The following is a 17,010-nucleotide window of genomic DNA, read 5'->3' on the forward strand; positions in this document are numbered from 1 at the left end:
GTTGAAATAGCTGGATCTCGAGGCGGGGGTGTGGGGGGTGCTTTTCCTTCTCACCAGGCTCTTCAGCGCTAGCAGGGTCCCGTTCTAAGCTCCCTGGCATTTCTACCCAGCTGTAGCCTTTTACAAGCCCAGGAGTCTACTTGTCAAACGAAGTAGCATTTTAGTGTAAATAAACCGGAGGTACACACCAGTCTCAGCTAAACCTGCATCCTAACGCTTTCCGAAAGCCCGAGCTGTTCCAGCTGTAACCCAGGATGCGCTACGGGAACGCACGGCCAGATTTGAGGCAGTCCAACGTAACGCACTTCTTAACGCTTACCAGACCCAAGCCGGAGAAGACGAGCAAGCAGTAAGGCGAAAGCAGCCCCCTCTCGATGCAGGTATCCCCCAGCCTACGCGCCCGCTCTCCCCGCAGCCACCCGGCAGCCGGGCCCGCTTCGCCGCTCGCCCGGACAACGGCCCCGAGCGGGGAGCGCCGAGCCGAGCCGAGCCGAGCCGCCGCTCCGCCGCGGGGAGACGGGGCCGGGACCGGGGCCGCCCCTCCCCGCGGCAGGTCAGGGAGCTGGCAGCGACCCGCCGGCTCCTCCCTGCTGCCGCGGGAGCCCCGGGGCCGCTCCCCGCCCTTGGTTGCAGCCCGCTTTGATCTGGTTTGGTTAAGGCTGATCTGGAGATTAGAGCCGCGCTCTGCAGCTTTCGGCTGCCTGCGCCCGCCGGAGCGGTGGGACCCGCAGCCGCGGGGCGCCTTGCTCCTTTCCGAGCTTCAGCACACATGCTTACGTGGAAAGCGCAAGCGGCATCACCTTGCCACCAGCGTTTTTGAAACGGAAAGAGCCGAGGAAGGCGAGACGCTGAAAACCGCGCCGAGTGTCATCTGGACTCTTTTTCGAGCTCACTTCAGTCCTCATGAGTTCCTGGCAATGTCTTGTCCCCCAGCCCCAAGCTCTTACTGCATTGTTTCGTTGTCAGGCATTTCTTACAAAATACCTCTGCGTGGCTACAAATCTCTGACACTTCAACAACAACAAAAAGACTCAGAAAAACAGGGCTTTTCCCCCGTCAGATTAAGCTATTTGTACCTAAAATGCCTACTTCCTTCACACCTGAGCGCTTACGGACCTAGTAGTACTCCAGAAGTAAACATCTCCACACACTCCTCAGATACATTTGTTTTAAAATACTTTAAAATACAAACTGAATTATTACAGACTATTAATGCAAAAAGCTGAGAACTCCATGAGCAGAGAAGATAGCCTGGTCACACACAAGTCAAAATGAAAAAATAGAGATTGAGATTGCCAAATTCTGGGGATATTTAAACCCTCAATTCTAGGGCCTCAAGAATCAAGCAGCAGGTCGTGTTTAGAAAGAGGTCAGTATTAAGGTGGGGAACACCAATACTCAATTTGCAGAGCTGTATTACAAGGAACTTTTAAAAATACCACCATGGGAAATGCTACAAGCTGGTCTCGGCCTGCTCTACCAGGGTGTGGGCAAGCTACCTACTAAACCTCATGTGTTCACAAACCTTGTGTTTTGGTAGATCACTCCTGGTTTTTCCTCAGCTCTGGGTATCTCAGATGCAAACCTCAGAACTGGCATCTTCCTGGGCAGATCTAATAAACCAGTTCCCTGTCACTCCAAAGTAGATCACAGTCTACTTGGGACCAGCTTTTTAGAAAAGTTCTCTTTCCCCTCTGCTGAAATACGAGAGCTCTGATTTCAGGGTCAAGTTGAACTGGTTGTAGCAAAAGGAATTTCTCATCTACAAGCATCTTTACTCTTTGTAAAGAAAAAAAAAATCTTACCAAAGGAAAACACTGGGACTCAATTTCCCTCAGTGTGACCTTAGAATTATGTGACCTAACTCTGGTCCAAGTTTTTACGCAAGGCAGCTCTTCGTACTCATTGGATCTGGTCTTTAACAGGTGGTGAAAGACTGTGCTGCTTCCCCAGTTCTAAGGGGAAACTTTTTTTTTTAAACAATGTTCCTTGCCTTTCTCGCTTAGCTTCAAGTGGAAAATTTCACCCTGTCTCCAACTCCCACACACCATCAGCATCCTATCTAGAACACATTTTTTCTAACATTAATGGATTCTCTAACAGAAGACTTGCTTACCATCCAATGTAGAGCCATTCAGTGCTAATGACCCAGGACAGTTCTTATACAAGAAACTCAGATATATTTATTGATCAAAATAGCAATACTACACAGCTAATAACTCCAGTTCAAAATGGAAGTAGGACTACAATACAGTATTCACTTTCTGAATATCTGAGACACATAATATATGCCCAGAAGCGTCACAAGAATAATCTCAAAGCTACTTGTCCAAAGTCACAAAACTCGACGTATTTGAAAAACTTGTCGACTAATAAAAGTACTTAAATACATAAATATTACTGTACATCAGTTCACTGCAGATACTGTATCACTTTTGTTAACCACCTCAAAGAAGTGACAAAAGGCACATAGTATTTGCTCACTGCTTTGATACCTAGAAGCAAAAGTACTATAAATATCTAAAGGATTACAATCTGTTAAAGATCTTAGATTATATATACTGCACAAAATAGTGTTACCATATCTTAGCACATCAACTTATTGCAGATACTTTGTTCTCAAGGATGACACTACAATGAATATATATGTATGTTCATAGGTTATGCTTATTAAAATGATTCCTGTGCAAACTGGATTTAAATACTGTATCACGTATTTGAACTACAGACTTGTAGTCAATTATTGCCTCTACAGTATCTGAAAAACAAACAGCACTGTAAGTGCTGAGGAACCTTTCCTGCACGCTATGCTCTATCCCTGCAGAGCCTTAGTTGTCCAATGTCTCCTGGCACACTCCTGGTTTTGACATCTCCATCATACGCTCTTTAACATCTCCTTCTACACTATGTTCAACTTTAAATGCTGCTACTTATCCCACTGTTCATCTCCAGCGATATCAAACAAATGCTGACTTCTTCATTTGTAAGTGATAAGGAAACACAACTGAGCTCTGCAGCATATGGAGGGCAGGTACAGGAAAACTAGGGGAAAGTAGAAAAGGATGGAAAAATTTAGACTGATTCAGGGCAGATAAGGGATGTCAAATTTGATATGTGGAGACCCTGAAAAGATAAATGAGTAACACTCTGCCCTATCCCCCACATGGAAATGCATATATGCAGAGAATCTGCAGGATATCTGCACTACTAATTCAGCCTTGGTTTAAGTCAGTACGATCCTCAATCCACCAGGAAGTTCTACCGACCTGTGGATCTATCAATACATTTTAGAAGTGACAGAATTTCTATCACAAATAAAATGAACTCTCAAAGCTTCACTATGCATTAAAGAGAAAATGAACAGAATAAAATTTTACTATTATGCCATCTTGAAGATTAATTATTATTTTTAGATTTCATAGATCACTTAAAAATTTGTGATTTGAACTTCAAGCCCTTGAAGGCAGTCATGCTGCTCTGGGCAAAGAAAACTTGGCATGTTCTGAACAAAGAAAAATCCTTTAAACCTAGAAAACCAGGCAAACCATCTCCTATCATAACTTATCACGATAAGCAGCTTTTTTACTGAGACTTTACAATACCATTTTTCATAGTATGCTTCATGAATAAAATTAAGTGGTAGTAAAAAACCAAATACAGTTCCCAGAATTCTATATACAATACTTAAGAAAAAATAAATACTGTTATGATAACCATATTAGAGATTCAAACAAATTATAGTTTGTATAATATATTAAGAAGATAAGCCTAAAAAACTGAAGCTTATATTTGTACTTACAAAGTACAGCTGACATACTGTGTTATAATGTATGAAGTTTGACCAGTCTCTGTTTTCAAACAAAATATAAAGAGCTGCAACTCTTGGCCATGATCCTTTCATAGCCTTTCCTAAACTGAAGACACCAGGCAATGCCATCAGGTGCCAGCCACTTCCGCTAGCTTTGGCTGCCCGTCATTAAGAGCTGCTACCAAGCTACCACCCCTACAATGCTATAGGTACAGCTATTCTCTGTACCTTTTCTTGGCTGAATGCCTTCACATGCCTCTGAGCTTAATATGACATTAATCACAGATTCTTTTTGTCACAGTGGTGTCTTAAAGAGAGAGAGATTCAGAAGAAGCTGAAGGACTTTGACAGTTTGGGATGTTAATAGGAAAGCTGGTGGTGGTTTTGGGTGCTCTGGGGACAAATTGATGCTGAAGGACTATGCAAGTGCTCAGGGAAAAAGCACAGAGGCTTTTGAAATCCTTGAAGGCCAGACAGAGGGCACCAGAGGTGCTGTAGAAATTCTACTGAATTACTTATTAACTGGGGAGAATAAGGGAATATGGAATAGAAGTAAAAAGCTAATTAGAGGTTAAAATGACAGAACGAGTTCTGTACGTGGCACATGTACTCTACAAGTATTTTACTATAGCTACATTGAATTTTTATTACAATTCCTATCCACCTACAGAATTTCCTGACTGGTGGTTTTTTTCTTAAACACAATACTCTGTTGCATCTTAGATGCACAGTACTTGCAGTAGGCAATTTACCAAATGCCATTTAAAACAAACAATGCAGTGGGAGAGATGTAGTAGGGACCAACTATTTATTTACTGCTACTCATATTAGAGTAATTTTTTTGCAACACTTGAGATAATACTGAGATAGCAGCAGCTACTTTAATTATTCAGAGGCACATAGGGCCCATATTGGGATCTTTCAGATTCTAGCAGTATATGGGACATGCCAGGAGCACAGTATTGAGAAAGTTAATTGGACTGAGTCAGCTTGATCCATCAGAGATTACTAGGTCTAGACTGCCACTGATTGTGTCACACCTGACAATTTTGCAGAGATATTCAAGTCTCTACATGGTGCTCCCAAGTGCTCTTGAATACAGAAATGCAAAGCAAAGACACAAACTGACTTATCTGAGACTGCAGCCACACAAACATGAGTCGTCTGCACCTAGACTTAAACAGAGCCTGAAAACAGAATGGCTGTGTTCATAAGACATCACCCCTGAGATGGAAACTCAAAACTGGCGTTTGGGAGCCTCTGAACACATAGTGGAGTTAATTCACAACCTGTGTTACCCATCCAGAGATGAAAGAGAATACTGTAAAAGATAAAACCAAAAACACCCAGCAATGAAAAACCTGATCTGTGGGTTTATTTCTTTGAGATACAGGATGAAGAAAAGCAAGTGTATGAAACACAAGGTGATAAATTCTAAAAACTCACATCCTCTTACATTGGCATTCTTCTATACACTTTTTTTTCCCCAGGGGGTGGAGGAGACAAACCTTCATATAAATATAGGTCATAACATAAGCAAAACTGATTCAGTTATCTTCATATACCTATGGCTGAAGCCTTCAGTATTAAGCCATCCAGTTTCAAACTGCTAGCTCCACAAGGATGAAATACTGCCTGATCAATAGATGACGTGAAGTAAATTGGCTGTCCTTCTCCAGTTTCCACTCATCCAGACTTTATTACAAAATCTTTCATAATTGATATCCTCAAGGAAGGCTGAGAACTGAGTACAGAGGCTGAAAGATCTTTAAGCCTTGCAAAGCAGTCTTCTCCAGCACTAGTGACAGGGGAAATGTTAAGACATGATTGCTGATCATGCTCTATTTTGTTTTTTTAGATAAACAAAGGCCTTCTGGCTTGCAATCGGGGAATTTAAACTCTGCACATTACATTCAATAAAACAGATACCAACACATTCTTTTAATATTCTGGAAACTGGACATTTAAGGTCACATCATCTTAAATAACACAGAAAGTCAAAGCACAGAAATACATTTCTGGGGACAAAGAAGGTCTTTCATTGTCTGTGAAGCGCCTAGAACAATGTGCTCTCAGTCCCTAGTGTAATTAAAGAGTCAGTTCAGTATGATATTGCAAACAAATACAGTAGGACTCTAAACTATTTCCTTTATTGATTTTTTTAAAAAGCTCTCAAAGTATGATAGTGACATTTTCCAGTCTTCTCCCCCCCCCCCCGCCCCAACTGAAACAAGACATTCTAGCAGTATTTCTCTAACTTTTTCCATTGAGATCCTGAGGTTTTAAACCAGGTCATGTGAAGGTTGAGTTTTAAGAAATATAAGACTGTCTTGTTTTTTCTACTTACAGAACAAAAATACTAACATCAACTTGATTTTTCAATGAAGATCTAATAGAAATAAATCTTTCATTTTGCATGTTTCCAAATCACATGTACTCTGAATTGAAATGTATATCTGAGGCTCCACAGTAACTCAAGTCCCACATCACACAAAACGCCTGAAAAGCTATTAAGTTTAAAAAATTGCCCACATTGGAATCAATTATTTATATTACTAAAATTTTAAAAAGTTGTATATTAATCATGAAAAACAGAAAAAAGTCAGATTTAATAATCTGAAACAATGCTTTAATATGGAAAGTTTGGAAGACAGATTTATTAGCATCTCAAATAGTTTTCAGATACTAATATGAAGAAAACTTGTTAAAAGTACAAATAAATCTGGAAGCAGAATTGGAGATCTGTACTTTTGATTTACCTACAGCTCACAATGTTTTGAAGGAATTTTTAATAGCTTGTCTTCAGTTATAACAGTTTTATTCTCTAAACAGAGCACTCCAATAATAAATTACATTAAAATGCAGCTGCATAAACATGTTTACACACACTTAGATTTTCTCATTCACATTCCTTTCTCACAGGTATACCTTTTCCACTATGAACTAACTACATTTAAGTGTATCTTATGTAAGTGCACACATGTATAATGTCACTTGTAAAACAGTCCAGACTGACCAGAGGGAAAAACTAACACAATGCTTTATCTGAACATAAAATAAACAAGTGACATAAAAAGCTGTAATTCCATCACTTGTACGCCACCAGTATTTAAATTACAGTCACCATCCTGATGTTATAACGAAAGTGGCTATTGCAGTATAATTTTTTTTCCAAATGACGGGAGAAACGCACTTCGCCAATATTGTTACAGTAACTACCACATTAAGATTAACTTGTCTATAACCAAAGAAATAACAAAGAACTACATTTCTCCCATCATTTGGAGGAATTCGTATAGCAACAGTTCAGAAAACACAACTACCACTGTTTCTATTTCAGCTGTAGAAGCAAAGGAAAAGTCACTTTTTTGGATTCATATTCTTAGTTCAGAAAACAGCAAAGTCTTGAAATGTAACCTTTAAAACACTAAGGTATCAATTACTTTTCTGATGGGGACCATTGTTCTGCATTTAAATTCAGGGAAACTAAGAACATAACATCAATATTCATTGCAACTGCGTAAGTATTGCCATATAATATGCACGCAATATAAACAGTTATGTGCAAAATAAACATTTATGTTGCAGACATCAGAAGATTATTCATTTTGTGGCTCATTTCATTCACTTTCACAGCTAAGAGCAAACTGGGTGACAAGCGTAGTTCTGAAACATTTCTTCTACCTATCGCAAGTTCAACCTTCAGCCTACTGTGCTGTTCCCTTGGCTTAGTAACAGTAACAGGAGAGAAAACCTCTACCAGCTTCTTATGTATTCTTTTTTCTAAAGGATTTTCGAAATTAACTGCCTAAACCTTCAAATAGTGCAGGAAAGAGCTCCCCCTCTTTTGTGCACAACCCACATCACACCTTCACCTTTCCTCATTAGGGAAGTGAAATAAGCACCAAAGCTAATCTTTTTTTTTTTTTCTTCAGAAAAAAAAAAAAGATGTGTTTGGCATAAACAAGCACTGCTAGAGCCCATAGAGGAGCTTTTATTTGATGTTGACACACTAACCAAGGCCTGACAAGGCAAGAGAAAATGCTATTTGAGCACAAACTCAATGTTTGCTCACTAGGCTGCTTGCCTGCCAGAGGGTTACCCAAACAGAGTTCCTGCAATGGGAAGTCAATCTTTTCTAGCTGTCTCTTAGCAAACAGATGGGAGCCTGGGAATTTCTCATACATTCAGATAAATCAAGAACCAGACCTTTCAGAGCACCGCCCTCCACAGCTTTAGAAGTAGATGTCAGATTTCTCTGGGACCCTCTGATTTCACACTGTTTAGACTAAACTACAGTTACTACCTATCATACACAAGTCACATCATTTCCGAAGCTGTTCACTAAAGTTTAATATGTGTCTGTTTTACCAGTTTCTCTAAGTCAAAAACCTTGAGACAAGTCTGAACTATGAAACATCTGTATAACATTCACCTACTTTTTTTTTTGTTAATGCTATCTCTATTCCTTTCATATTATGCCTAGGGATACTGAGGTGTGTCTTCTCAACAACCTGATTTGGCATTTTCTGCAGTGCAGACAGGCTCCCTGGAGCCATGCAGTTCTGTACTATATTCTTGTCAGTACAAAACTGCAACTGTATACCTTCCTGATCAATTCTCAAAAAATTGAGCACAGGGTATACAGAAATTGCATTACAGTTGTATCACAAAGCCCGATATATTATTTCTCTGCATGAGGTCCATTTAACACACAAAATTTTTATACTGAAGATGTCCAGTATTGACCAAATGTCTAAGATGATGTACTTGAAGGCTTTTCAAACCTGATGATACCTCTTGAGATTTACATTCAGTAAGTACAGCTGGATAACTATTTAAAGATCAAATTCAAGATCAGACTTCAATTAGATAACTTCTACTACAATCTCTGTGATGTATGTAGCCAATTCAGTTAGACAATATTGTTTTTTCCAATTACTACAGGGTACCCACTTTGTATGTGCTATACCTGCTCTCTTTCTAGGAAATTTGTCAGAATAGGATTTGGTTCTCTACTGGTTACATGAATTGTAGTACCAGATTAGCTCTCTTCACAGAAGAATTAAGGAATCTGGAGAGGATTAGGTGCTGAAATGTATTTTTGAGTACAGTTCCTTTCCGTACCCAGGATTTGAGGCTCATGAAGCACTCCAGGACTCTGAAGCAACAGGACCGATACTAGTCTTCTGTACAGAAGAACGGGGTATAGGAATTGACAGAACACTAGTCACTTTTGGTCATTACAGAGTACAGCCATGGATATTTTTTTTTATATCCTGGCAAAGAAGAGCGACTGGGTGTATGCCAGCAGTACCACAGCTGTACAAAGTCAGCACCAGTAAACCACCTCTGTATCAGACATGGAGACAGCCATACAGCAGCTGCCGAAGACCTCTGGCAGCCCTGCGGCAGCAGCAGCTGCACAGCCATTCCGTGGCTATGAGAAAAGTTTGGTCCCTTTGTAACTCCCTCCCTTTCAGCTCACTTAATTGGGCCATGTACCTGTTCCAGGGCATGGGCACTGCTAATTTTAATAAAGCTAAGAAATCGGTTTACTACCAAGCCATTGCACCTTTATAGCAGCGTTCAAATATTAAAACCTGAACATTCTTTTTTACAATTTTAAATCTTATTTAACAGAACAGCCTTGTTTAGTCTACAGTATTTAACAGTCATCAACCAGATACTATTTTAATATGAGCAACGCATGCATAAGATACTGACCTTCCCAGCAAGAACTCACAGACCAATCAGCTACTGAAAGCAAAAGAGCAGCCACAGAAAGATTGCTTCATTTATCAGAAGATATTAATCTTTTCATATATCCTTTCCAAAATGTATAAATTTACCAGCGGGGGGGGGGAGAAAAATCTTTCCTGAAGAGTTTGCTTTAGAGACAAAGATAAAAAAATAACCACCCAACCTTAAGGAAAGCATCCCAATCAATTTTGGATGACTTATTCTTCATGCCTGCATGACGTATCCATTACTGGTTTTTTTTTTTTCCTCACAGTGGACAAAAAGGTATCACATGGATCTGGTCATAGCACTCAAAGTCAAATGCATACAAAGTTAACTGTGAGGCATTAGAAAAGACTGTAACATCCGCCAGTGTTCTTCCCACCTTCCCAGTACAACCGAGTGCAAGATGTCAGACAGGACCAGCAGTGTGTGTGCATAGTGAGTGGAAACAGGTGACCCTGAGCTCCTTGGTTACTGGCATATTATAAGCCAGGGGTGAAAGCAAGCTGTGCATTTCAAGGGGAAGGGGGGAAGGGAAGAAGGGAACCCGGAATGCTTGGCCCGAGGTCAGCGGACAAGGAATTTCACAGCTAGGCGATAATTTCAAGAGGCAAGTGCTTATCATGCGAACATGTGCTAAGACGTTCACCCACACACTTCCTCCTTATACATTAGTTTTAATACCAATAAATTTTCTAAATTCAGCTCACCACATACCTGCACAAGCACATTTACTGAAGTAAGGATGGCAACCATAACAGGCAATAATAATAATAACCAGCAGGAGTGGGAAGATGTGCTTCTTTCAGTGACACTAATGATTTAGGTCCACTTAGAAGTATGTATGCATATAATGTGTATATTGTAGCATACACTATAAAAGAAATAGCTTTAGGGTGATAGTTAGCACTAAATAGAAACTTTTGAAAAATTTTGCTTAAGAAAAAGCATATAGGACAGAATATAACTAAAAAGTAGAACTGCAAATCAAAGGGATAAGCATAAGCAAGATGTGTAAGCAAGATGCTTAATTTCTGGTTATAAGTTTTCTATAAAACAAGTTATTGCTGAACTAGTTTTGAATTCTCACAAAATAACAAAGCAGAAACAAAGGCCTGTGTTTTAAATGCTTACAAACTGAAATTCCATTCCCCTACACACAGGAATTCCTTTCATTAGGACAAGATGGAGAAGAACTCGGTGATTAGCATTCTAATTCAATACTAAAACATAGTTGGGTACAATTGGTAAAGCCACTGAAGAGATTTTCCCAGGTTTCTTGCTTTCTTGTTGAATGACTGCACTTTTCCTTTCAGAGTTAAACAAGTCAACAGCTCAACGCCACCATTATCTTCTATGACTTTCTTCACAAGTGCTGCATTACTACCCTACTTGTGCAGCTACTGTAAACACTGAGCAGAAGCATCCATACTTCTCAGATTATCAGTCAGAGCATGATTGAAACAGTCAGGCTTCTTGTGCACAGAACATATCTAAAAGATACCAGCCATCATGAGCTAGTTTGCAAGACCACAGGTAAACAAACATACGAGTGACAGCAAAGCTGTTTTCCATTAAAATGGCATGGCTGAAACACATGTGTGCCTTCAGATGGAGTAATTCAAGAAAAATTGTGCTGTGTATTACTGAATTCTGCATAGTACTTAGCAAAAGCCTCATGACTTCAAAAATAAAAAGAACAGCCAGGTCCTGTTAAATTTACTACGTTCACCCCCCTTACATTAAAGATGGAAAGAAATACTTCCCTCAGGGAAGGGGGGCCCAGGTCATAATTTCTGGATTAAACCCATTACTATTAGCTGCAGAATGAAATTATTAGTGACAGGTTCACTGAATTACCTCTTTACAGAGGTCACTAGAGCTTCCTAGAAACCTAAACCTGCCATTGTAAATTTAGCTAATAACAAGTGATTTTTTTAAACCATCAAAATTAGAGGTAAACATAATAAAGAACCTGTTTTAATACTCTAATTTAGTCATGCACTGCAGTACAATACATTTGCATTTTCTTAATTTCAAAGTTATAAACTGAGAAATACACCAGTGCTGGCATGCACCACTATTACATCAACATTTTATATCCACAGATGTGAATGTAGAATTTCTATTGATTTTCAATATGCTCATACCTCTTAAAACTAACACAAATCAAGAATAATTTCTCTGGCAAGTACACAAACTGTAGCTTGATCAGCACATTTAAAATAAGATTACACAGAGGCTTAAAATAGGATCAATCAGAAGCTTTCACCGTGCAAAAATTCTGTTATGAAATGAATCAGTTTTGCAAATACCAAGAATCTGGAAAAAAACAAGAAACCACATGCACAAAAATCTTACTTTCATTCTGTATTTATTACTGCCATTTTAAAGCTTCACTCAATTATTTACAAAGGACCTTAGACAGAAATTGTTCAATCCACCACTTTATAGGCTATGCTTAGTTCTGTTTAAGCTTCCAAGACTGCTAATAAACTCTGCGTACTGTTTCATGTAAAATACATACACAGCCCTTGAAGTACAGCCTGTTTCCCCCCCCTCCCAGGTAAGTGACCTCATCATTGGATTACAAAGTCCTGTTTCTCTTGCTTGTGCTCGCCCTCACTCTGGTCCTGTAAGTTTTACATTCCTAGCTGTACAAAGGATGCCCTTGATCCCAACCTAGTAAACAGCTGAGTCCACCACTTGGTGACAAACCTAAACTCGAAATCCTTCAGATGGATTTAGGCATAAAATCCAAGTCTTCCTTTTCTTAGAGTTACCATACAGTTGCCCAACAATTATATCAAAGCACTGCAAGGTATTTGGAGACACTTCTTTATTGATGTTGCAGTGGAACTGGACACTGATGCATTAGTAGAAACAGTACCAGGCACAGCCCCTGCTCTACAACACACCAGTATGCCTCGCTGCTTGGACTGCAATGGGACTGGAGCATTACATTTGCTTAGACTGAGCTCTCTACTCCTCCCTCACTCAATGAGGGCCTTCATCCCTGTTGTCCCTCCTAAATTCTGATCTACTTTGTCAGAAGTTACTTCAAGAACTTCTAGAAGTAATGATGCTCTATCCTAGCTAAAAGTATTTTGAAATCCCTATTTTTAAACAGGGTAAAATAAACATCTTTAAACATCTTTCTGGTGGTTAATAAGAAAACTGACTGGTAAAATGGTGCTATAGCTGAATTACTGGGGAAGATACAGAACACACCACAAAATGGTCATGGTACATCTTACACTAAAATGAGTGTCACCTGTCACAAGCAAGCCATGTTCCTTAGTACTGAACAGGAATCTTACGAAAGTTCTCATAGTCCCACAAACCTTTAAAATGTGCTCTGTTATTATTTCACCAGTAGAAAGCTACTGTGCAAAGACACTTGAATCCCACTGACCCTGGTCACAAGTTCCCTGGAACTATGACCAAAATTTAACAGTTGTCATATAGACCCTGAATCTGAAGTAGACTGATATTAATTTGCATTTAAGAGACTAAACTACCATAGAGTACAGATTTCATGGCCTAAATTCAGTTTACTATAAATTGAGTTCCTTTGTAATTTCTTTTTTCTGCTTAGTATTTTAAGGGGTTTTAACAACTAATACATCTCATGCAATAACTAGAGATACACGGTAACAGACAACGATGCAAAAGGCTGGAAAAAGTGCTTGATTAATCAACTGTGAGATTCAATATCACCTTTTGTGCAGGGCACATCTGCTTCTGAACAAGGCAGGCAAACAACCTCTTCTCTGCTGTGCCAGTTTATGTATCACTGTGGTACAGAGCAAGACCACATTGTTCAATTACCTCCTGGCACTGGCTTTAGCTCTTCAGATGTCTAAGTTGAACAAATTACCTTACTGAAATACGAATTTCTTTGATTTGTGCCACTCTGCAGAATTTGCAGAGTAGTCTCAGTAAGATTAAGCCTAAGGGGCAGGCACTTAAATATTGAAGTGTTTGTCATCCCAAAAATGAAACTTCAAGGTAAAATATCCATATACATAAGTAACCAAAATACTGAGAAATCCACAAGAAAACTCATGCATTGAAGTCCTGGAGTGGTCTAAATTACTCTATCTCCAAACACTATTACACTGTATTTCACCAATACTAATATATTTCACTGTATTTCACTACAGTTCCAAAGTTCTGTGGGTCTAGCTCCCCTTGCAGCAACTGGCACCTAAATCTAAAGAGAAACTTCTGCTAGCTTTCAAGACACTAGGTGATCTGAAATTCAGTGAACTCCCATCAGGGGCTGTACTGAATTATCTACAATCTGGAAACTGTAAAAATCGGAATTATATGAAGGACAACAAAAAAATACTATTAAAACATGATGGTGATGGTAAAGTTTGACAACTTTCCAACAGAAATAACTGGAAACCTGCCTGTTCTGATGACCCATACAACTTAAAGCAAGCTGAGTGAGAGCTAAGAGGCCTGAGGCATCAGGTAAGGCTACCCAGCAGGGTCTCCTACCTGTGGAGATAAATGCCCTGGAGATAAACCGTTTCTTTCTACAAAGAAATGCAGATTTTTTTATTTTAACTTTTAAATTGGATCCAAAAAAATCAAGTGTCAAAACACTTAAATTCTTTGCAAACCATACAGTTCCCTTTCTCTAGCCAACTCTACATGGTCTCTTTCTGAAAAACATAGCACTGTTCAAATTTAAGTTAAAGGATTATTTGGAATTGTCTTGCATAAACACAAGCCAAGTATCAGCTTAAGTTACTATAATGGTCTTTATATAGGCTCATAAGTCCCACAGCAAATTTTGGCAGAAACAGACTTTAGTCTTTAGAACATACACATTTAGGTATTTGAACATAGTGCCAAAAATCTCCCAAAGATAAGTGAAATACACCAGGAAAACTGGTTTTAATATCCGAAGAGTTACTCAACCTGAACTGAATTTATCAAGATAAAGAATACATTTTTTCTTGCTATTCTGAGGACAGACAAATCTTTCTTCTCAATATCTAACAGCTGTTGCAAACAACAATTGCTGGAAATTCTCTAAGATATTCTACAAAATATCTTTTATAGAGCAAAATACTTTGTAACCTAAACACCAGAATTTTTATAATTAAATCAATTTCTATGCCATGGTCTTAATTTCAGTCTATTTCATATATTCATTCAACCTACACCCTTTAAGCTTTACATTCAAGTTCTCATACTAGCCGTAGTCTTCCATAAAAAGACTTGTTCACTTAACAATGGTAGTCTTTGCTCAGTGAAATACTAGTTCCTGTGACCTGTCAGAAAGCAACTGAACACCACCACACTCTGGTCTGACAGAGAAAGGAAAAAACCTAAACAAACTAAAAAGGCTACCTTTTGAAAACTGAGACTTCTTATCTGTGAAACTGGGTAGTTTGTTCTACATAGAACAGTCCTGCTTATTCCTTAATCCAAAAATGAAAAACATAACCTTTCACCAATTTACTAAGAAGCTTTTCTTTTTTCCACCCACAGTTCAAGCCAAATGTGTCTCAGCACTGGATCCCAAACTTTAATTTCCTTCTACTTCTGCTATTGTTATGCCAGCACTTCTAAATATTTACCCTTCCCAGATTCCTAAAATGGAAGGAGCTGGGGTTCTTTTGTAGTGCAGATGATTTGCACAGACCCCAAGTAGTGGAGAAATTCTCACGCTTTCATGGGAGGGAACTGGATTTAGGGGACACTTTGTTCATGACAGAGTAAAGTAATCTTTAATAAATTTAAATTGAAGGGTCTTTCTAACACAGAAGGATTATGTATTCCTTCCTCATGTACAATGATAAACATTAAAGGTATTAATAAACATTCCTTAGAGAACTGCAGATTTACTTTTTTCATAAAGTGTAGATGTGATCAAGTTACCTCTATATCTGGAAACATTTAGCACCAAGCTGTTGAAAAGCTATTTTACTGTATACACCACTTCAATTTATCTTCAAAAAATTAAGCTGTCATTACAGATAAGGAATCAGTAAAATTAAGAGCTTAATCAAAAAAACTAAGGAAAGACAAACAAAATTCAAGCATTAAACAACATGAAAAAGGAAAATAAGTGCCAGTTTTATAGCTAGTGAATGTTTTGGTCTCCGCAGGGACAGTTTAGCCACTACTACCAAGGGGAAGCCAGCTTGATCTTTGCTGGCACCACATGCATTCAGTAGTGATGTACAAGAAATGCTCCATATCCTATTTATTTATTAAATCAAACCCGTAGTCTAACAAGTTAAGCTACAGTAAATCTAAAGGAGATGTAAACATAGAAGATACTATGGAGTAATCTGAGACAAAAGCAGTTTTCCTTTTCTTATTTTTGTAAGCACACACAGAGTTAAACTCTCCTACTTAACAGAAATCTGTCGCTAAGGCATTTATTCCTCCTGTTGCAACAGAACAGACAGAAGGCTAATTAAAACCTGCTAAAGCCATTGATCATACCATCTTAGCTGAAGCTATGAATAAAAGTATCAATATATTATAGTAGGCTCTATTTTTAAGTTTTCAAATTATGTACTCTAACTAGAAGGAAATCCTTTCAGAAAATCTTTTTGAGCACTGAGCCTCTTTTGTTATCAAAGCAAACACTTCTTTGTGTGTATATTCCATCCGATAAAGTTGGATTTTGCCCCCTTATGGCTGCTGAAAACTTGGGGGATAAGAATCTCAACAAGATCATCATCCCCATATATTCCAGAATTCCTTAAGAATCTGTACAAGTATATGTAGTAACTGACAGAGGAATATAATGAAACTTAAAATAAAACCAGTTTTCTGCACAGCAGGGAGCTACAGTTCCTCAATATCCAACTCAGAACACCACACGGGCAAATCAGAAAAGAATGAAAGCAGAGGCTGCCAAAATCTGCTTTTCAGTCTAAGGCAGCAAAATAATTACGAACAAGTCATAATTTCTATAAAACCAGAAAAGAAAAAAAACTTCAAAGGTATGGTTGTTACTACCAAACCCGTTTCACACAGCTCTGCCAATCTTATCAATAACTGCCTCTCCTTATGGTCCAGACACAGCACCACTTCTCTTTCTTTTATACAGACCTTTGCTGCTTCTTCATCTCCTGCTTCTATTTTTTATATTTATCTCCTCTGTTCCTAAATTTTCCTAATTTAAAAGAAAAAAAAAAAATCTTCTGATTCAGCAGAACCCGAAACTTGGAAGATTTCTAGAAGCAGCAGTCTGGACAGTAAAGGAGAAATCTCTCCATCTGTTCTATAGGCAACCTTACTGTGTAGAATACCGATCTGCATAAACACTATTTATCATTGCAAGAAGTTTAGATGTGGAAGGCAGTTTTAACATATAACCAAGAAGTTTCTGTGGGCGCACACCTTCTACAGACTCCATTAACCAGGACCACCTTTTAATCATTGCAGTGACCTGCACTGCATTTGCACCTTCCACAACA

General features: G+C 38.7%; 1 protein-coding gene across 4 annotated transcripts in view; it reads right to left on the reverse strand.

Moving 5' to 3' along the window:
- DISP1 (dispatched RND transporter family member 1) overlaps positions 1-17,010 on the reverse strand; it is a 93,243-nt gene that overhangs the window by 42,942 nt on the left and 33,291 nt on the right. Inside the window, exon 1 of one of the 4 annotated variants that reach the window (XM_009928563.2) lies at positions 320-1,041. The exons of the other annotated variants lie outside the window; for them this stretch is intronic. Within the exon in view, the coding sequence (XP_009926865.2) occupies positions 320-771 (452 nt within the window). The 5' untranslated portion in view covers positions 772-1,041. Of the gene's footprint in view, positions 1-319; positions 1,042-17,010 lie in introns of those variants that run through there. 4 annotated transcript variants of the gene reach the window in all.

The sequence above is a fragment of the Haliaeetus albicilla genome, chromosome 13 (assembly GCF_947461875.1).
Source record: "Haliaeetus albicilla chromosome 13, bHalAlb1.1, whole genome shotgun sequence".
NCBI classification, from domain to species: Eukaryota; Metazoa; Chordata; class Aves; order Accipitriformes; family Accipitridae; genus Haliaeetus; species Haliaeetus albicilla.